The sequence below is a fragment of the Nyctereutes procyonoides genome, unplaced genomic scaffold (genome assembly GCF_905146905.1).
Source record: "Nyctereutes procyonoides isolate TBG_1078 unplaced genomic scaffold, NYPRO_anot_genome, whole genome shotgun sequence".
Taxonomy (NCBI): domain Eukaryota; kingdom Metazoa; phylum Chordata; class Mammalia; order Carnivora; family Canidae; genus Nyctereutes; species Nyctereutes procyonoides.
This window is the reverse complement of record NW_026575125.1, coordinates 27,110,230-27,133,592: the sequence shown is the minus strand read 5'-3', so window position 1 is coordinate 27,133,592 and position 23,363 is coordinate 27,110,230. Positions and strand designations below refer to the sequence as shown.

Below are 23,363 nucleotides of genomic sequence, written 5' to 3'. Positions count from 1 at the left end.
GGACAGATTTTTTTTTCCTTAGGAGTCTGAGTTGACGATTGATGCTGGGTTAGAGTCCAAGATTTTCTGTTTGAAAGCTACCAAGTGTGTAGAACGTATTACATTCACACTGAGATCTCATTTGCTTGAACTTCAGTTCTTGGGTATTTAAAGCACTATTTCTCTGGCGTTTCTTACTTTGTGTTACTGTTTCCTCTCTTCCCCATGGGAAGTTCTTGCTCTTTTGATTCTCCTCTGAAGAGAACAGCTGTGGAGCTGTCAGCTTCCCTCCTTGTTGACGTGGTTTTACTAAAGGTAATTTGGAATTTCAATGGCCTTTTGGGAAAACTTACAATTGCCCTACACTACCTCATCTAGGACCTCTCCCTTCCCAACACCTCTGCTGTTCTTTCCTTTTATCACCTTTGATCTTTCCGTCAGTTCCCTTGAATTCTTTCATATATTCCCTTTCAAAACCTTCTTATCTTCCATCCCTCTGTCCACTTCTGCCAGACCATTCCTTGCCCACTCCATCTGTCCCTCAACTCAACGATGAGCTTTATGCTTCCTGCCCCATAGGGGGCTCTCAAGGGACTTAGGAACCCCAAAAGTAATCACCTGAAGTTGAAAAGACTACCTGGAAACTAACTGGATATTTTATATACTTTGGAGACACCCAGATCGCCCTTTGTTACAACCTTAGTCACTCACCCAAAGTCTAGTCCACGACGTCCATAATATCATCTATTAGTTCCAAAGAAAATCTTAAATACTGATGAAAACGTTTAGCCTTCATATTGAAAAGGTAACCTCAACTTGTTTTCATAATCATTGCTAGTCTGCTACAAAATGCTAGTATATGACAGTTAACATTTATCTGCTTCCTAATTTTCTCTGTAAAACAACAGTTGCTAATGGTTAAAAGGCATTTTATATATATATATATATATGTATATATATATACATATATATATAAAACTTCTAGAAACATTAAAGTCAAAGAAAAACAACTTTGTATGCAACATATGCAAGGCAGGTAATGACACTTTTTTTTTTATAATAAATTTATTTTTTATTGGTGTTCAATTTGCCAACATACAGAAAAACACCCAGTGCTCATCCCGTCAAGTGCCTACCTCAGTGCCCGTCACCCATTCACCTCCACCCCCGCCCTCCTCCCCTTCCACCACCCCTAGTTCATTTCCCAGAGTTAGGAGTCTTTATGTTCTGTCTCCCTTTCTGATATTTCCTACCCATTTCTTCTCCCTGCCCTTCTATTCCCTTTCACTATTATTTATATTCCCCAAATGAATGAGACCATATAATGTTTGTCCTTCTCCGATTGACTTACTTCACTCAGCATAATACCCTCCAGTTCCATCCACGTTGAAGCAAATGGTGGGTATTTGTCGTTTCTAATGGCTGAGGAATATTCCATTGTATATATAGACCACAGCTTCTTTATCCATTCATCTTTCGATGGACACTGGGGCTCCTTTCACAGTTTGGCTATTGTGGACATTGCTGCTAGAAATATCGGGGTGCAGGTGTCCCGGCGTTTCATTGCATCTGAATCTTTGGGGTAAATCCCCAACAGTGCAATTGCTGGGTCGTAGGGCAGGTCTATTTTTAACTCTTTGAGGAACCTCCACACAGTTTTCCAGAGTGGCTGCACCAGTTCACATTCCCACCAACAGTGCATGGGGGTTCCCCTTTCTCCGCATCCTCTCCAACATTTGTGGTTTCCTGTCTTGTTAATTTTCCCCATTCTCACTGGTGTGAGGTGGTATCTCATTGTGGTTTTGATTTGTATTTCCCTGATGGCAAGTGATGCAGAGCATTTTTTCATGTGCATGTTGGCCATGTGTATGTCTTCCTCTGTGAGATTTCTCTTCATGTCTTTTGCCCATTTCATGATTGGATTGTTTGTTTCTTTGCTGTTGAGTTTAATAAGTTCTTTATAGATCTTGGAAACTAGCCCTTTATCTGATAGGTCATTTGCAAATATCTTCTCCCATTCTGTAGGTTGTCTTTGAGTTTTGTTGACTGTATCCTTTGCTGTGCAAAAGCTTCTTATCATGATGAAGTCCCAATAGTTCATTTCTGCTTTTGTTTCTTTTGCCTTCGTGGATGTATCTTGCAAGAAGTTACTGTGGTTGAGTTCAAAAAGGGTGTTGCCTGTGTTCTCCTCTAGGATTTGGATGGAATCTTGTCTCACATTTAGATCTTTCATCCATTTTGAGTTTATCTTTGTGTATGGTGAAAGGGAGTGGTCTAGTTTCATTCTTCTGCATGTGGATGTCCAATTTTCCCAGCACCATTCATTGAAGAGACTGTCTTTCTTCCAATGGATAGTCTTTCCTCCTTTATCGAATATTAGTTGACCACAAAGTTCAGGGTCCAGTTCTGGGTTCTCTATTCTGTTACATTGATCGTTGTGTCTGTTTTTGTGCCAGTACCACCCTGTCTTGATGGCCACAGCTTTGTAGTACAACCTGAAATCTGGCATTGTGATACCCCCAGATATGGTTTTCTTTTTTAAAATTCCCCTGGCTATTCGGGGTCTTTTCTGATTCCACACAAATCTTAAAATAATTTGTTCTAACTCTCTGAAGAAAGTCCATGGTATTTTGATAGGGATTGCATTAAACGTGTAAATTGCCCTGGGTAACATTGACATTTTCACAATATTAATTCTGCCAGTCCATGAGCATGGAATATTTTTCCATCTCTTTGTGTCTTCCTCAATTTCTTTCAGAAGTGTTCTATAGTTTTTAGGGTAAAGATCCTTTACCTCTTTGGTTAGGTTTATTCCTAGGTATCTTATGCTTTTGGGTGCAATTGTAAATGGGATTGACTCCTTCATTTCTCTTTCTTCAGTCTCATTGTTAGTGTATAGAAATGCCACTGATTTCTGGGCATTGATTTTGGGTTTTCTATGTAGAGTATCATGTCATCGGGGAAGAGGGAGAGTTTGACTTCTTCTTTGCCAATTTGAATGCCTTTAATGTCTTTTTGTTGTCTGATTGCTGAGGCTAGGACTTCCAGTACTATGTTGAATAGCAGTGGTGAGAGTGGACATCCCTGTCTTCTTCCTGATCTTAGGGCAAAGGCTCCCAGCGCTTCCCCATTGAGAATGATATTTGCTGTGGGCTTTTCGTAGATGGCTTTTAAGATGTCGAGGAAAGTTCCCTCTATCCCTACACTCTGAAGAGTTTTGATCAGGAATGGATGCTGTATTTTGTCAAATGCTTTCTCTGCATCTAATGAGAGGATCATATGGTTCTTGGTTTTTCTCTTGCTGATATGATGAATCACATTGATTGTTTTACAAGTGTTGAGCCAGCCTTGTGTCCCAGGGATAAATCCTACTTGGTCATGGTGAACAATTTTCTTAACGTACTGTTGGATCCTATTGGCTAGTATCTTGTTGAGAATTTTTGCATCCATGTTCATCAGGGATATTGGTCTGTAATTCTCCTTTTTGGTGGCGTCTTTGTCTGGTTTTGGAATTAAGGTGATGCTGGCTTCATAAGTCTATCATACTTCTGTATGACAAATATATCTACAAGGATTTAAATGCAATTTTTAAAAACAATTTTCTATAACTATAAGGCTCTAAGTGTTTTTAAAAATCCTTTAGATTGGGTTATATCTATAGTTATGAATAATAAATATACCTAATAATAATCAAATTACTTCAGTATATACAAATTCTGATAAGTAATTGTTAAACATAATCAATAGATTTTTATTGGAAGTTAATCTATTAATGAAATGGATGGGTAGGTGCATGATAGTACTTTGATTAAAGGAGAATTTCAGTCATCAATATTTTAAATTGTATTTTGATTTTTCACAAATGTGTCTTGGGCACAATGTGCCATTGGGATATGTCAGAAGAGGCATGCTTTTATTTTCTAAAGTTGGAAGATTATCATTAACCAAAAAGTGAGAGTAATAATTGGAACAACATGTACGTACCACAGGAATAAAACCAGACAAATTCCTGTAGAAGCTGAGAATTTGGAAACTGATTCTATGAATACCATCTGTATCCCTAAGAAAGTCTCTGGGTACTTCCAGGGGCATATCCCAGTCTGGATATTGCCACTCAAGGAAATATAGCTATCCTATGAGAAAGAAGAGATGGGACATTTAGTCCCTTGCTAGACTCTTATTAAGCTACCAAAATACCACCGAGGTCATCCAGCATAGTCCATGCCCTTAACCATTACCATAATTCCTTACTCCAGCAACATTTAGATTATACTGTTGACTCACACTAAACCTACTAGTGTCTACAGAGTCACCAGTTTTTTTCCACATGTGCTGCTTCTAGTTGATCTTTCCTCCATCCTGCTCTTGTGTCATCTACTTTTTTTGGAATTAAATGCAAGGCCATCAGCCCCTTCCATGGCCATGCTTATCCTACTTATCCACAAAGGTGCCTGGAGTTTAGATCTAGCTTAATCTAGTCCTGACCAAAGTAGAGAATACACAGGACACACGCTACCACTGGAGGCAGTGTCTATAACTAGCATTACTGTTCTGTGTCTGGTTTTGGTTAATCGCTGGTGATTTCAGCTTCTACATTTTCATTGACCCTGTCACCTTCTGTTCACAGCCTTCCCCACCTCAGTTGAGATTGCTCTGCCCTCCTAGTATCCCCCCCTCACTTGATCCCCTCCCCCAAAAGAAAACCGGATTTTAATCCCAAACTGTTTGAGACCTTAATAAATTTATTAACCCATCAATCCAGATGATAGCAGAGATGGAAAGGAGGTGATCTTCAGGTCCTAATTCTATAATACAGTGTATTGCAATTTCTTGGTTTCTTTCCAACTTCAGATTTCATGTCTGCCTTCCATAACTTCATCTATATTATTAAAAAAAATTCTCAGGTAGCCTGAATCCTAATACAGAGCCCTGCAGCACATCACTAAAACCTTACCTTTATTTTGACATCAATTCAAGCTTCAATTTCCTTTGGCAATTGTTCAATTAGTTACCGAACACTAATTGCTTTATTTCCTACCCAGCTCATATTGTTTTATTTTGTCCACAAGCGTTAATTTGCAGACTTTATCAAATATATCAGTGATATGCACATCATCTTTATTTGCATGTATCCCTGATCAACCCCTCTAGGCAGAGAAAGACATGAGGCTAAGCTAATGAAATTTCTCTTCAGCTAACAAACCATTTATTAACTACAATGTCCTACTACGTTAAGGTGACTCTCATTCTTAATTTGCTTGGAGGCAAGTTGTTGTATGAATATATTGTTGGAGAGGAAACATTTTTATCCACCCTTCAAGTTTCTTCTGGATGGTCTAAGAATTAAATTGATACAAGATACATTAATAGGAGAAAATCAAATTTAATTACATATGTATGGAGAATCCACATAAACATGAGATATTCCAAAGATATTCAGTCAAAATATATATGTCATTCTAAACTAACAAAAAGGGGTGAAGGCATGGGACCTCAAAAAGAAGGAAAGGAATTCACAGGAAGAATGGAAAGAGTTAGTGTTTGGTAAAGAAATGTTTGCTGAGCCATTCAGAAACAATGGCACATAGAAAGGACTTCAATCAAAAAAGCTTTGCTAGGTTTCTCCCTATCTACCATACCTAGTTATTGATGGTGGAGTTTCCTTCCTGGGATAGGTCCTCTATCTAAATCCTTTTAGGCATTTGGGGAGAGGTCTAGGGTTCTGCCTGAGTCTTTTGGATCGTGATTGTTTTCAACGTGAAATAATCTGCATGCCAAAGTGGCACGTTTTGGGATGGCAAGGAGTGCTCCCCTACAGTACCTCAGTTTACTAAATGCAGTCAGTGCAGAAATATTTACAGTGCAGTGTAGCAAGTATACTAATAGAATGGTGTGATAGCCCAAAAGAGTGATACCCAGCCCAGCCAAAGTATTGTTTGCAGCACAGCTACTAAAGAGTGATCCCAAGACCAGCAGCATCACCTAGAAGCTTGTTAGAAATGTAGATCCTTGGGCTTGTCCTTAGACCTCCTGAATCAGAATAGGTGGGAGTGAAGGTCAATAACATGTGTTATAACAAGCTGATCTTGAGACAGCTTCCTGGAAGATACGGTGCCTTATCTGTATCTTTAAAAGATGACTAGGAATTGATTAAGTGAAATGTGTGTGAGGGAAAGGAAAAAGGATTCTAGGTAAAAGAGGTAACAAGAATCAAAGATAGAGAAGTGATTAATGACATGAAGTGTGGGAAGGAAAACAAATTTAGTGATGTTGAAATGTAGCCCAGTTTTGGTGAGGCTTCTATGCTGCTTCAAAAGAGCGTAGTCATTATCTTTGAGACAAGATAATGAATCATTAAAGAGAAGTAACTTGCAAACTCCCAAATTTGAGGAGTTCAGTACCCCAAAACGGATTCTGGTCAGATTATTGAGGTAGTTGAGAAGCAACATGGTCTTGGATGATGTCTTTGGTCATAGGGATAAAGAAGAGGAGATAATTTAGAGAACTATTTTTCAAGTTGTTGCTGGTGACCTATTGATGAGTTATAAAATCAATTTAGTGGATGGAATAAAGTAGAATAATCTGGTATATGGTGCAGTAGAATATAATACAAATTATCACATGGTATTTCCTTTGGTATGGGTAAGTATAATTTTGGGAAATGTGTTTTCATTTAGATATCACTTTATTTTTATTTCTAATTTTAAGAGAATCTGCACATTCCTTTTATACAAAATAAATTAGTAGTCTGTCAATAAGGTCATGCTGGGTTAATTACTTACAAAGGAGAATAAATTTATCCTCCCGTGACAAGCTTGGAAAGTGTAAATCATTTTATTTATTAATTGAAAAGAGTACCTTTCTGCAGCACAAAATACAAAGTATTAAAGGGCATAAATACTCTCTTGCTTCTCCATCTCTCAGCCACCTTATTTTTCTCCCCACAGGTATCAGTTTCTTTGATGGCATTCCAAAGATAGGATGTGATGTGTGTTTCCGTGTCTTCATAAAAAAAAATTGTGGTCTACTATAAACACTGTTTCTGCATCATGTTCTTTCCACTTAATGATATGCACTGACAATTATTTTCTATATTAGCACATTAAGGGTGTTCTCATTTTTTTTCCTTTTGCATACCCTTGTATCCTAAGGATGTACCATAATTTATTTAACCAGCATTCCAATTAAGGAACATTTCATTTGTTTTCAAGATTTCTTCCTGCTATAAAATGACAATATAGCACTTCATGCTCATGCCCCCTCACACATTGCAAGTATGTCCATAGGATAAATTCCTAGAAATAAGATGGCTGGGTTAAGATGGCATTTGTTATTTTAGTAAATACTGCCAAATTGCACTTCATAGAGTACTCCAGTTGGTAATATGAAGGAGTTTTTTTCCACACACCTTTGCCAACTCAGTGTGTCAACTATTTTGATCTTTGCTAAGCTAGAAAAAGATGTCATCTCATTGTAGTTTTAATTTGTATTCTTCTTTTGAGTGAAGATTACTTTTTTCAGGATTAAAAAAATGTTATAGAATGATTTATATTTCCTTTTTTGTGCACTGTTTGTTTTATTCATTGCCAATTTTTTCCCTATTAGGTTGTTTGTCTTTTTCTTATGGAGACAAATACAGTTTACAACTTGAAGTGAAAACATGTTCTTTTTACAACAAGGATTCTAATGAATGTTTCTTATGACAAATAGATTCTAGTCTTAAGGTTATAACCTGAAAATATTAAAACAAATCTTTGAACTTTGTGAGAATGGTCTTTGCCCTTTTTAGAAAACAGTCCTGTACAGAAACTCAACATGATGACAAATTATAGAATAAGTACAGATTTAATTTTGTTAAAAAATTGTGAACAGGTATGTAAATATTTGCTTGTTTTTTCTATCAGTCTAGCAATAAATAATGCCTGTGACACAGTTTGTCTTTCCAAAGCCCCTATGTCAACTGACTCTCATTCTTTGAAAATACTTCATTAACTGAAGAAGACCTGTAGTTCCTCCCTGCATTGGATTCTTAAGTCAAGACTTAAATAGCTATTTGGAAGATTAAAATTTTATTCCCACACCGTATATTTCCTTGTGAAAATCAAAACTGCACTTTTCCAATCTTCCAGACCACCTAGAGAGGTTTGTGATTTGACTTGCCAGCTTTATTAGTGTCCTAGGATGTAATTTATCTAGATCAAGAGAGTTCATTCTGAGCAGCTGGGGACTTTGTAATCTCTTTACCCATCTTGGGCACAGTTCCTTCTCATTTCTATTTGTTTTATTCTTTGTAGTCAGAATATCATTCCTCTTGATCTACAAGAAACCCAATAGGAATTAAAACATCCCCACTTTTACCTTCCATTAACCAGTATTAGACCATCTTCTCCAAAAGCAGGTGTCTCTTTTCCTTGATCATTCTGTTGCTCCAAATATACTTTTAAAAAACCATTTTGTCACCCTAGATCTTTTTTTATACTTTCTTGGAATCATGTTTTTACTCTACTACAATTTTAATTTTTTACTTACTTAGTTTTTTACTCATTCTGTTAAAAGCAAGTCTTTGTTCTATTAATAAGAAATTTATATAATGATACTTTGGAGTAGGTTGCATGAGAACATCAGAAGCAGTGTTATCATTATTTCTTAATTTCCTTCAAAAGAAAGATTGCTCTGCATATGGATGCCATCCCTTTCTGAGTATGTGTGGAGGAGAAACATGGGAACACTTCCAATAGTTTTCAAACAGCTTCTGTGTAAGTGAGTGAATGGACCACCTGGTTTACCAACCGTATTGCACAAGAGATGACTTTGATTGGTAGGCAGAATTCAGGGTAGAATTAATGGAAGTTAAATGAAAAAGGTTTTGAACTTCAAAGTTACCATGCTTGGTGACAGTGCAAATTGGTAGAAAATAGCAGGCTGAGATTTCAGATACATTCAGAAATACTGTGCACCTGCAATTTGGAATTCTCAAAACAGTACCATTTTTCTAATAACTTAAAAAAGGGGTACAGCCACTTCTTGTCTGATTCCAAAAGCTATATCCATGAAGCTGTTTACTCATAAAGTTGTATCATATGACATAAATGTCATATACATAAGGTAAGTATGGAAATGAATTAAAATTCTAGGGTTAACATCCATTCCCAGTTCTCCTACACACTATCTAGAGCCATGCTTTTTAAACTTTAATGTGGGTGGGATAAGCTGAGGATCTTGTTAGAATGTAGTTTCCTGGTGATAGTGATGCTGCCAGTCTGAGAACTACACTTTGAAAAACATTGTCATGGATTCTTAAGTAGATAAATAGTCATAAATATAATAAATACGCAGGAAGAAGTGTATAAATGATATAAATACCTTACAGTCATAGAATGAATTACACAAATGCAACTTTATTCCTCACTGATCTTCATATGCTTCCCCCATGTTGGGCAGTGAGATAAAAGGACCTCACTCAGAAACAGTTTTACTAGTCTCTTTATATGCATTGCCATCTCTTGAATAAATGGCCAATCTTTCAGATTCCTTGGCTCTCCTCTTGCTCCTCTCTAGGATGGCATCTAGATTGATAGGTGAGGGAAAATCGCATGGACTACATGTCCACTGTTCCCCATGCTAGTCTCTGCACTCTCCTTGACTTTTTGGTCTCCGCAGCAATGCCCCTTGTCTGCCTGATACCAACCCTACTGACCTTTTAGCTGTGAACTTGTATTTTCATCAGGAAATGCTGTGCTCTGCTCACTAAACTGTATTGTTTGCCAAAGGAATCCTTAAATAAGTGTGTTACCACTGAAGAACACTTAAAATTCTAAATACATAATTATGACACCTCTAAAAGCAGATGTGATTATCATTATGGGTGGTAAGCATGACTACCAAGAAGTTATAGCAATATAAAGCTATTCAATACCCTTTTTTGTAGAGGGAGGATATGGATATAGTGTTAACAGAACATTGTATTGGGTGCTGTGGGAAAAAATAAAATTGAGAACCTATAGCCATAATCTTTTTGATTTTATTTAAAAATGAGAAGAAAAGACAAATATGTAGAAAAATAATTTAACACTAAAAATAACACTTTCAGAATACCTATTTTAAGTAAAACTATTTTACTATTCAATTGCCATCTCATAAACTTATACTAATGCATGCTTCTACTCATATTTGAGAGTTAAAAAAATTACCGAAATGCTTGGTGCAAATTAATTTAGAGACGAATATTTCTAATGAAACTCAGTAGTATTCTCAAGGTACAGTTTTAAGGAACACTTGAAATATTCTAATTCAGAATTAAACTTAGATGGTGTTAGTGAGGAAATACATCACAGGTAACACGATTATTCCCATTGAAGATGTAAGTCCATTTGGTGCACTAGGTTTGCTTAGTGATATTTTTTTCTTAAATATACAGTTCTTTACCTTGAGATTTCACATATATTAATTTCCCTCTCATGAAAATAAGAGTGTGTTATGAATCTAATTTAAAAATACAGTTCTATGTTGGATAAGTCCTCCTATCATCTAACAGGAAAAACTAGGTGGTTACTACTTTTATTCAGTTGTACTTAACTTAGAAATCACATTTGTATTCCAAATACTTCCAAACTGCCACTTGTCTACTGTTGTCCCTGTCATACCTTTCTCTCGTTCTTCCTGGCTCTCCCTTGCAAGTGGTAGTGTGTCTGGGATCATTCATTCACATGTTGGAAAATATAGTTATTACATACGGAATTACACATATCATGGAAGATATCAAATACTTCAATCTGTATCTGATATATATTTTGAAAAAGAAACACCTTCGTTGTAAATTAACTACTTAAATTATCAACTAGTATAAATGCATTTAATTTGCTGTGTAATTTCAATATACAAATCAATATATTAAAAATTTAGAGTTTTCACATCCAGTACTTCTGAAGCCATAGCTTCCAACTTCTAAACACTTCATTGCTCCTCTGGATATAATGAATATTCAGCAATTACTGATCAGAAGAAGGCACATAGTATATAGTTAATAAAAGCACCCATAATTATTTAACTCATAGTGCTTTAATAACAGTTTTGATTTTAAGGTTAAAAACGCAAACCGCATTTATAATGACTGATTATGTGGCATGCTAGTTATTAAAATGAGATTGATTTACTTGAAATTAATAACTATTAAGCATTCAAAAGGCAAAATATGGAAGCACTCACTAGAATGTGTAGGATACAACTAGAATTCTACTTATTGACCCATGAAATTACAAAACCAAGTGTGCATACTTTTAATTTTTAAGATTCATTTGAGAGAACTTTTGTGAATAGCACGTAGAGAAAATATGGATAGATAGGCCTCTCTGTCTTTTAAATTATCTGATGAAGTACGTGATAAGGAACACAAAATTAATAATTCGTGGTAACATTTATTGCAATATATCTTCTCATATTAGCCTAGTAATAAGTATTAGCAATTTACATAATTGGAGAGATAACAAAAATACAAAATTATACACACATACACACTCCTGTGCTTTACTCAAGACTAAGCAGATGATATCTGAGATATTATACGGTCTTTGCCATTATAGATGAAGTCAGATTTATTAGAGACAGTGTTATCTTTATTATCTTTAATATCTTCAGTGGGTCAGTTATGAATAGAAGCATTAACTTTGCTTATGACTTAGTTAAATAGAATTTTGGGCACCCTACAAAATAAGAACAATGATTTAAAGTAGCTTTAGAGAAGAAGAGAAATCTGTTAAAGTATTTCTGATTTGAATAGAAACAAAATAATCAATAGAGTTATAAGGTTAGAAATGAATGATCATTAGGTTGTTTCTAGCTGTTCACTAATGTAAACAAAGCTAAAAGAACATTCTTTGTAGGTCTTCTCATAAACCCATGTGACAATACCTAGTAGAAATGCTGACTCACTAGAGTATTCACATCTTTATTACATATTGTAAATTACTTTCCACCAGCAGCAGGAAATGACATGAATTTAGTCTTAATTTACATATCCTTGGTTAAACAACTTTTCAAGTTTGTTGGCCATTCAGATTTTTCCTTCTATGAGTTGACTCTTCAAATACTTTGCCCAGTTTTCAATTGGATTGATTTGTTTTCTCTTACAGATTAATATGAGTTCTCTGTATATTCTGGGTTCTAACAGTTATATGCATCTGAAATACAGGTCCACAATTCTTAATCCAAAACCTTATTATTGACTTTACAGGACACCAATGAAAATGTTCACTTAGCTGGAGTGGTAGAAATAATAGAGAGTTACAAGAATACAAAAGTTAAGTTTGGCAGGCTGAATGTAAACTTGGGATTCAAGATGAAGATTGACATTTTATGTGAACCAAAGAAGGGGTTTTATTCCATCATGCATTCTTTTCCCTGATTTCAGAAACCCTCATGTTTGCTTCATTTTTCATACATGTTTAAGGAAAGGCTATTCAGAAGAGAAACTTCAGATATTTTTGTGGTCGTTGCTATTTTTTTAAACACAAGTTTAATCCCATTATCCATTTGATGATTGCTCAAGTTTATGGAAGAATTTAGAAAGAGTTGTTTTAGATAATAACTATAATTCTAGTATAGAACTTAGCAGTAAAAAACAAAGCACCTTTAGTTTTATTTGAAGTGTGTCAATCATGAAGTCGAGTTGAACTGCCTTTTTCTTTTTAATTTTTTTATTGAAGTGTAAGTTTAAATACAATATTATGTTAGTTTCACGTGTACTAAATTGCTCTTTGCTTGTATTGAAAATTACCCTAACTGTTGTTGTATATTTTAAGAAAGAAACTTCTAGTGTTTAGTAATGCTTACATTAAAAAAATACTCTCTATCAAGACTTCAAGAACTATGCCCAATTGCCACATGGATAATAATTCAGCATTGTGCTGTATCAGTTTAAAGGAAGGCAGATATTACTGGCCAAGGCAAATGTGCAGTGCAAGTAAAAGGTAATTCCGACATAGCAAAACTACCTCCTTTTCTATCAGCCTCTCTATTCCCTACAATACACTGTGTTCCTGGATCCATTTGGGTATTTAGAGCAGTCTTTTTAGGAATAATTCAGCCACAAACTGAAACCTACGGTTTTAGTTACAGTTCATCAGAACCACATGCAAATGAGATTTAAGTCATTGTGGGCATAGTAGTGCATCTAAAAAAATAGGTGAAAGATGGCATTACAAACCATGTTACATGCAAGTAAAAGGAGAGAAAGGATACTAATATTAAATCATCCTCTTTCATGTACCCTGGAAATGAAGACCATGAATAGACATTCTTTCATTTGCTCATTTATATATTCAGTAATTCAGTGGTTCTCAGCCAAGGTTGATTTTATTCTCCAGGGGAATTTGTCAGTTCCCACACCTGGGGGAGCAGGAAGTCCACTGGCATCTTATGAATCAGGACCAGGGATGCTGTACAACATCCTACAGTAAAAGACCAGCTCCTGACAACAAATCATTGTTCCTGCAAAAATGTCAGTAGCGCTGAGGTTGAAAAACCCCTAATTTAAAAGTATGCGTTAATTAAAAATACTTTGTTCTGGTTCTAAACACTGTGACTTATCAAAGAAAATCTAACTGTATATATAAATTATACTTAAATCCATGGAATATATAGTCATTAAGCATGCAGGGTATGCCTCGGACGGACCAGGGTTCAAATCTTGTATTTACCATCAGTTATCTTGTGCCGTGGGCAAGTTTCCTCACCTCTTGTGACTATAGTTTTTTAATCTGAAAAAAAAATGTCAGTTATGTGTGGTGAAAGGCTCTGCAGTAGAGCTTGAATGAGATTAGCTAGGATGATTTATGTTAAGTGCATAGCAGAGAGTTTGTACATAGTAAATTCTCAATAAATGGTAGCAGTTAGTATTATCTTTGCATAGACTAAATCATTTGATCCTGACCTACTCTAAATATCCTGGTCACATACCATATTTCACTGCAGTGAAGACACCATTGATTAGAATATGCATCATTATTTTATCTGTCACTAAGAAAGAGGTGCTTGTCAGTTATACTGTGACACACCATCATTTATAAAATGTGTCCCAATTTTAAAGCAATTAATTTGTGGAAAGAAAATGTGGGTCCTAGACATGATTATTATAAAGCCCATCAGCGAGTTTTCTTAGGTGCAAATGAATGAGGCTCCCATTAACCACATTCAGCTTCAAATTCACTTCGAAGGGACCAGGAACAGAAACACAGCTTCCCCGGAAGGCAGGATCAGACATCTTTAGTGGGATTAGAATTCACAGCAGTTTGTGCAGCATTCACAGAGCTATCAGAGAGCTTTTTTTTTTTTTTTTTTTTTGCCCCCAGCACCTGTCTACTCCCAGATAACAGATCAGGTGCAAAGGAAGGAGACTCACATAGAGGTATTGGGTCAACCCTGGCCAGAAGCCTAATGTGACCCAGAAGCCAGTGTCTTATGCAGAGGTAGAGTTTCCAAGATCCATGCAAGATACGTGCACAATTTTGAAAGTTACTACACGTAGGGGATCCCCCAAACTGTGGTTTTCCTTTAAACATTTGCAGTTTATAAGTAGAACTCCCAAGCCAAGTGGAATTTATCCATCAGGGTTTTGTTTTTTTTTTTTTTTTGTTTTTTGTTTGTTTGTTTGTTTGTTTAGCGAGTAGCGATGTTGCCTACAAACATAGTTGACATTCCAACTTTGCCAGGTTTCAATGTAGAAAACAGCACAAAGTTCTTCAGAGGTCAACTTACCATGCAGAGGGGCAATACTATCTGTAATCATCAGATACTAAAATACTAAAACTCAGAGAATTTAAGTGGCTTGCCCCAACTCATGAGTCACTAAGTCTAAAACCCAGATGTCTCATCGCTCATCTGATTACTTCCAACAACACTGTAATACCCTGAAAGAGGAGTGCAAGGGACAAATCCAATCTACCACCTGGTTTTGTACAGCAAGTGTTATTGGAACACAGTCATGCTCATTTGTTTACATTATCGTCATTTGCTTTCACGCCACACAGGCAGAAGTCAGGTGCGACAGGAACCATATGGCCTATGAAACCTAAGTATTTACTGTCTGGCCCCTTATAGAAAATGTTTGTTGAGCCCTGCTCCAAGGTATAACTTTCAATTGATTGACTGTCTTTATGAGTCTCTATGAGGAGATAAAAGGCAAAATAAGCTTCTCCTGTTTTATCTTTAAAAATAACCGCCCGTATAATATTTCTGTGCACCTGGACGTTTCCTAAGAGCCACAAATCCCTAACCCAGCCATTTCTCTAGATCGGTGGTTGGCTAACTTTTTCTGTAAATGATAAGATAGCAAAAAAAAAATCAGATAGCAAAGACTTTAGGATTTATTTTAGGATCTATGGGCCGTCTGATGTCTGTTGAAAATCATCAGTCATGTCCGAATCAGAATGTACATAGTTGGGCTCAAGAACCCAGTCTTTACCACTAAGGACTTGGGAACATAGTAAAACCTGAGGGAGATCCACTTGCAACAAACAATTCTGGTTAGAGTATTGCTTTAACTAAATCTTTAAGGAGATTTAGTCCTCATTCAAAAGCTCTGTGTATAAAGAGTTTCAGAATAAGTGTATCATGTTTCCACAAACAAGTAATTCCTTCCTTCCAGTGTTTTAACTAACTCTCTTGGGAATTTGCTTATAGCTACTGCCTCTTCTCTACATCCCTCTGGTTTAATCTTCACACAGCAGCCAGAATCATCTATTAAAAAATAAGTCCAATCACATCACTCCTGTGCTGGAATCCTCCTATGGTTCTTAATCTCACACAGAGTAATGGTCAAGGGCCTCACACAGTTGCCCTGCAGTGCCTAACCGTCTCTGGCTTGCTTCCTGCTACTCTCCCCTTGCTCACTGGGCTCCACTCACGCTGGCTTCCTCATCTTTTTTTAACTGAGTTTGCCAAACATACTGCTGCCCCAGGGTCTTTGCACTTGTGGTTTCCTCTGCATGGATTGTTCTTCCTTGAGCTAGCTACTCAATTCATTCTTTCACTTCCAACTCATCTTTATTCAAATACCACCTCCTCATGAAGCTTTCCCCTCCACAACCTCTCCTGTGTGCCCCCCATCCTCCTTTACCCCACACATACATCTATCTCCACCTGATGCTTTGTTTTTTTTTCTCTTTAGCACTTTTCACCCTCTGAGATGCCATAATTTATATTTTGTTGTCCGTCATCTGCCTTAGAACGCAAGCTTTGTGCAAACAGGAAAATTTTGTCTGCTTTATTCACTGTTAAATATCCATTACTTAAACTATCACATGATAGGTGTTCTTATATTTAGTCAATATTTAATGAATGAATTAATACAATGGGGATTTGTTGGTAAGATCTTATTTGTCAGACTAATTCTGCCAAAAAGACTCTGAAACCCCTTCTTCATGAGTGGAGGGCTTCTAAATGTGGCTTCTGAGTAGCAGTCTCATTGCTTGATGGTCACACCAATGTCCACTCTTTTATTGGCCTTGAACATTCCAAATATGGACCTTGGTAGATTATATCTTCTTGGTTTCATAACACTCACCATTTTAAAAAATCAATATTGTATTATACTTTGTATATTTGGACAGATTATTTTTGAAATCCATAAATCTCTAAATCAGAAAAAAGCCTCCTTTTGGTGGGCTGCCCTTGATTAGCTCAGAATGGAAAGAGAGAACCTGTCATTCTTTGTCAATCAGCTTGGCACGTACTTGACAGCATGCAGTTACAGTGAAGGAGAGCTGCGTTGCCGTGGTCTCGCAAACCTAATTGTAGATAAATAAAAGAACAGTCACCCAGTATGAGGGGAAAGAGAAAGAAACGCAACTGCACAATGTTGTGTTTTTCCATCCATCAGCCTTCATTTGTCAGAGTCTGCCTGACAATCTAGGCCAGAGAAGTCAGGCTCTAACACAATATTGATTCCATTTCATTTTTTGTTTCTTGCTACCCTTTTTAGCAAACAGTTTATATGTGGAATGAGAGATGGTGCAGCCAAAATATGTGACCAGGGTACATTTCTTTTAAAGGCTTACTTTGGTTTTTCATCCCATGAACCCATATATTTTTTGTTTCTTTGGCTGTTTCATTATAATATTGTAACTGTTAGCTCTTGCTGCAGTAACAAATAGCCCCAAATCTCAGTGACTTCTAAAACAAACATTTATTACTCATGTGTCTGTAGATCAGCTGCATCTTTACTCCACACTGTGGATCATGTTCAGGTTTTCTTATTCTAAACTGTGGACCTGCTTCAAATGTCTTCTTATTACAGAACCCAGGCCAAAAGAGCAACTCCTGTATGGTACATATTCTCTCATGGTAGAAGATAGGAACTGGTAGTACTATCTAATCTTGAATTGTCTTTAAAGACCCAGCTCACAACTGTCATATAGTCTCTTCTGCTCACAGTTCATTGATCAAAGTAAGGCACATGATAAAGACCAAAGTTAATGGGGAAAAAATGTATTCATTCACAGAGTATCCATGTTTATAGAGCCAGTGAATAATCATGAAGTCAGAAACCAATTGTAGTATTCACCAACATCTTAGAATTTCCATGATTCCAAAAATGCACTTTTTTACATTTCAACTTCTCTAAAATTGAGATAGATCTCATAATAGTGTCTACAAAGTCTGATTTTTTAACCTTCCTAACAGTTCATAAAATAATACTGGTTCTTAGAATCCATGATATCTTAGCGTTCATGGAAAAATGGTCGATTGTGGGGATTGACAAATTAGCCAAGTGGCAGGAAATACTCTTTATAAACTAGAAAACTAAGGTAACAATCACTTAAGTTTGCTAAGAAAAAAGTTGTAATTTTTATCCTGAATTTCTTTTTTTCAGGAGCAGCTTACATATCTCATTCACACCAGCTTATCTGAATGAAAAACCATGTATTAGTAGTAGATCTTTTCTCTGTCTATTCATATATTCATATATGTTCATTTTTAGGGCATCAATTCAAATGACAAGTATGATTCCCTTATTTAAAGCCCTTTTTTTGGGTTCTCCACTAAGGTTTTGAGGGTCATATGAGAGATCCTTTCTTCCTCCGGCTCTTGCCTTCTATTCCTATACCATTTCTTCCCATTGCCATGCATGGGATCACCACATTGTCTCCGGTTTCTGTCTTTGCAGATCCCAGATTGCCTCTTGCAGTGCTTTATATCATCACTTCCTTTTGTCAATCAAGTGCATGAGCCCCCTCTGTTCCAAGCCTCTGCTCAGGCCTTTCTCCAACTGTGAGGCCAGCTCCCACCCTCCTGTTTTCCCTCGAACACAGAACTTGTCAGTTCTGCTGCTGTGCCCCACCATGCATTGCACTTTGCTGGCTGCTCTACACGTTGCCTTCTAAGCTGAATATGTGATCATTTGTCTTTATCCTTCACGAGGGGCTGTGTTATTCCCTGTAGTATTCATAGTTCCCAGCCAAGACTCTGAAACTCGCTCCATGTTTGTCGAATGAACAGAGAATGAATGAATGTTGGAACAAATGTAAGAGACTGTCTATATTCTCCTCCTATGGTGATAATATAGCATGCACATATTCATATATATATATATTCATATATTCATGTATCCTAAGGTTAGCAATAGGTAAAATGATAGAGACACAATTAAAAATTTAAAAAATACAAAAACATTAAAAATAAAAAAAGGCAAAATGTGTCTCTTACATTTTCCTTAGGGGCAAATTTCTAGCTAAAAAAAAACAAATGCATATAATCAGCTTAATATGAAAATAGAAATATAATACTGACTATATCAAGTTTTGGCAAATGTAAGTGTGCATTAATTTGCATCAGAATTGCTGTTTTCCCCTCACAGGTGTTGTTGAGTCTTTTTTCTTCACTAACCTTTGATCTGCAGCTCATCAGACCAACAACTCTCCAGTAAGAGTAATAGTGTTTCATAAGAAATAACTAAGCCTGAAGGTGCTTAGAATGTCACTCCATTTGGGATACCTAGGAGGGCTGGATTTTAAAATATACCATGATATTTTCCTAGTGGTTATTAATGGAAGATGACTCCCTTTTCTCTAATTACTACAAATTGTTTTCTTGAAATTATGCCTGAGACCATAGTGAACTGTCAATTCTCTGAAATGAGGGGAATAAAAACACTAGTCACATCATAAGGGTCTTGACTCATGGTGAACAGTCTTACACTGTAGAGAATACATTAAAAATAAGGCAGGGGAAAAAACCTAAATGGAAAAGTGCTATTATTAGAAATGTAGTTTTGGAGGGTTTTTGTTGTTGTTGTTATTGTCGTTGTTGTTGTTGGTGGTGGTGGTGTTGTTTGGTGGAAATTCTATGAAGACTTTCTTGTCTGAACATTCTTCAAAATTGAACACTTTCTACTTGCAAAAACTGGCCACTATAATTAGCCATATTTCCATTTTAGTGGTGACCTCCTTCACCTTATCTTAAATCACATAAAGATGTGAGGCCATTTGTGAGATAAAAGGTTTACTCAAACCAATCCTCTGACCTGGATATCATCAGTTTGGCAATCAGAAATCCACAAAGAGACACCCTTGGTGCATTTTAAAGGCTATGTCAGAATTTATCTCTTTTCTCTGGGAGGAGACCAGATTCTCTCTCCCTTACACCCTAGGAGAATATTACAGAATAAACTGGAGTTAAGAGGAAAAGGAAACAATAACATGGTATGAAGGGATACGACTGCCAGTTTTAGAGCATGTACATACATGGTCTATACAGCAAGAGGAAGGATATAGTGGACATTTAGTGGCACACATTCTGGTTATCTCAACTCTGCCACTTACAAACTCTTTGGTCTTGGACAACTGACTCAATGTCCCTCAGTTTCAGCATCTGTAAAATTAGACAAGACCCTTTTTTTTAGGAGTGTAAAGTATGAGAGAAAAAAAATGTATGGAGCCCACAGTGTTTGACACATAGGAATCTGTTAGCAACTCTGGTTTGTAAATATCATTACAGCAGTTAATATCATTATAGCAGTGTCTTGACATTTTCAGCACAGCTAAGGACTGTGTTTTTTACTTTTGCGTAGTCCTATGCTTCAGCTGGGGTTGTTGGCTCTGCTGTGCTTTTCAGTGTCTCTGTGTCAAGCTTTCATTACATGGAGAGATAGCACATCCTTTTTTAATTTAATTCACTTATAATTCCATTTTCTCAGGATGCTTATCAGCTTCTTATAGTGTATTTTTCTCACACTAAAGAAAAATACACCAAAGAGTATTTTAAGTGAATTTAATTAGATTTACTCCACTTGACCCTTTAAGCAGTAATATTTGACCCGGAAAAACTGACGTACCTTTTAACTCATAAATTCACACCACAAATCAATGTATTGGGGTAAATTGTAGAATTTTATTTTCAAGAATGGCCTTTCTGCAGTGATTTATCAAAGGTACATGTAACTAGAGATCAGGTTCTCCGAAAAATTGCCAAGAAATAACAACAAAGAATTTAGAGCTGAACATGATTCTTTCACCATTGCTCTATTTCAGTAGGACTAAGAGTAAATCTCATCCAGGTACTTAAACTCTTCATTATTTCATTGAAGGACAAAGAGATGACATTAGTTGTGATAGAAGGACATGCTAATAGGAAACATTTCTATAAAGGGAAATGATGTGACTTTGCAGTGCTCATTCATCAGAGGACTAAAGCTGGGGCTAACTTGATGACCTGAAGAGGGAATATCCTACCTTCTGCAGGTGCAAAACAGGGACATTTCACAAGGCATGCCAACTTTTCCTCAGTTCATCTAGCAAGCACCTGCTTCAAATTCGGTTCTAAGTAATATCTGGGCTGCCTTAATGTCAGCCTTGCTGCTGTTCGTGTTCATTTGCCAATGAAAATTTCATGAATTAAAATGTGTTTATTTCCTAAGGGAATTCTTTGTGATATAAAATGAAGTCTCCTAACTCTATCTGCCAGAGCCTTCTGAATAGTAGCATCAATGCTGTGCAATCTTTGGAACTATTTATTTGGGATTGCAGAAGAAGGGGCAGGGAGAGAAAGATGTGAGCATTCATCATTTGTCTGCATATCTGAAACATTTGTAGAATTGCTATTTGTGATCATTTTCTGAAGGTGTAGATTTTATACCAGGTGCACTTATAAACAGTTTTAAAGGGAGAAATACCCAATTCTCACAAAATGCATGCTGAATTTGAACTCATTACAAGTTCACAGGATTTTTTTTAAAATAACCTTTAATAACTCAGAAAGCTCTTATAACTTTAGGTCTTGTTTCCTCCATAATTGTCCTTAAAGGTGGTGTGTGCGCATATGTGTTGTTCACATAGCAATGCAGGCACAGGGCGAGTCTTAATGTTATGGACACTTTTAACTCAAGTGCCCGCCTTCCACTGGTGTTTATTATAATGAGAACTAAAGAAATAAATCCCTCTCAGGAGTGTGTGCTGAACACGTGTAAACTGCAAGACACCCTACTGAGCCCCATACATGATAGTAATTTGGGTTCAGAGTACTCCCCGCTCTGATGGGCTGAGAGAGAAAGATACAAACGGAGTATATAAAAGAAGCAATGGCATGAAGACACGCACACACAGCAGTGCTGGGAGGCTGCAGGGTAGGAGAGGGAGGAAGGAAGATATGGATTAATCAGGAGTTGCTATCTGGGAAAGATTGCCCAGGTCCTAACTGACACCTGACATTGATTAATCAATATTCCATCCTAGTGTTTAACAAGTGTTCCATCCAAAAAGTCTTCTGTAATATTTAACTTCACTTCCTTCAGCTTCAATTTATGCACATTTCTTTTGTTTTGTGTTCAAGTGAGCTAGACAGAAGCCAATAACAAAAACACTTTATGTTCATATCTAAAGAGGTTTTTGTTTGTTTGGTCATTCTTCAGTCTTCTCTAGACTAAGGAAAAACAAACATTTTTTAAAAATAATTAAATCATTCCTCAAAAGGCCTTTTCAATTCGACTGCTTAATAATTAATAAGCCCTGATATGATGCTTGAAGTGTTTACTCTTTGGAAAGAAACTTAATCTCGACAATGATGTGAGAAGAATTATTGGGTTTTATTTCGAGGTGAAATTTTGGATCCAAAGCCCAGAAGAATCACGTTAAAATAAGAAGTTTGTAAAGTAAAATGAACATTAGGATTATTGAGATTATTGAAGCTAAACAATAGCATTTATCCATATTAATCATATTCATAAATCCTATTTCTCATTATTGCATTTGAGTTTTTTTTTTAAAAAAACAAAGTAACTGTCTGTGTTTCTATTTAATAGTATTAGGACAGAATTCCAGGAGATCTGGGATAAATATTTTAAACTTTAGTATGTTCCGCAATGGCCTCTATTTCTTTTCTCTGCACTAAAACTACTTTTTTTGTGCCCTGATGTACCATGCAGAAATTGATCCACAATACATGTGGAGTCTCCAAGGGTATATTTAAATTTAGTAATTTTATTGCTAACTGTGAAGTTAATCTGCACTGTATGTGTTCTTTTCCCCAGGAAATTGAAGTAGCAGTTCAAGCTAAACAGCCGGATGTGGAAGGGATTTTGTCTAAAGGGCAGCATTTGTACAAGGAAAAACCAGCCACTCAGCCAGCGAAGGTAATGAAGCAACCTCTAGCAATATCCATTACCTCATAATGGGTTATGCTTCCCCTGTTGTACATTTGCCATTGACGTGGTCTATTTATAATCAATGAAATAACTTGTAAAGAAATATTGTCCATACCGCAATAGCAGAGGCTGAGCTGTCTTTTTGATCAACATATCCTATTTATATATTGTGATCTTAAGGCTATTAACGAGTCATTGCATTAAAGGACTCAATTCTGTCCTGGTGTGCTGCCATCAATACAGAAAGTAGTCCCACCTTCAAGGTAGATTAAATTCTTTGAGGCTTTATTGCTTTGCTTGCCAGCCTTGATGCTTTTCATATTGTTTGGCTTAATTCAAATCAAGCTACTGCCTCATACTGTCTGTCTCCAACAGCTGTAAAGAATCACAATATGGTCCGTGACCTTTCTTTTCTCTGTGACACTCTTTCCTTATGAAAGAGGAAAATCGGCATTCGGGCTTTAGTACTTTATTAGGTCAAGAATTTTTAGCGAAATGTCATGTAATTGCTTCTCTCTTTGGTAAAAAGCTGGCCTGGGAGAAAGCTTTCTCCTTCTTTCCTTTCCTCACGTACATTTTGAAGTCTGGGACACGTTTATTCACAGGCTATTACATGAGGAGAGGAAGAGAAAGCCAGCTTGGTTTTCGAAAAATAACTAATCAATGGCTTCCATTTGCAAATGAGAGTCCAGTGATAAATAGACGTGAGGTATGGGTTACCTTATTTTCTCTACCTGACCAAAATTATAATGGG

General features: G+C 36.4%; 1 protein-coding gene across 6 annotated transcripts in view; it reads left to right on the top strand.

Annotated features, from left to right (window-relative positions):
* DMD (dystrophin) overlaps positions 1–23,363 on the top strand; it is a 2,039,779-nt gene that overhangs the window by 1,338,738 nt on the left and 677,678 nt on the right. For all 6 annotated transcript variants that reach the window (XM_055339022.1, XM_055339018.1, XM_055339021.1 and 3 more), the window contains one exon: positions 22,496–22,597. In XM_055339022.1, the coding sequence (XP_055194997.1) occupies positions 22,496–22,597 (102 nt within the window). The remainder of the gene's footprint in view (positions 1–22,495; positions 22,598–23,363) is intronic.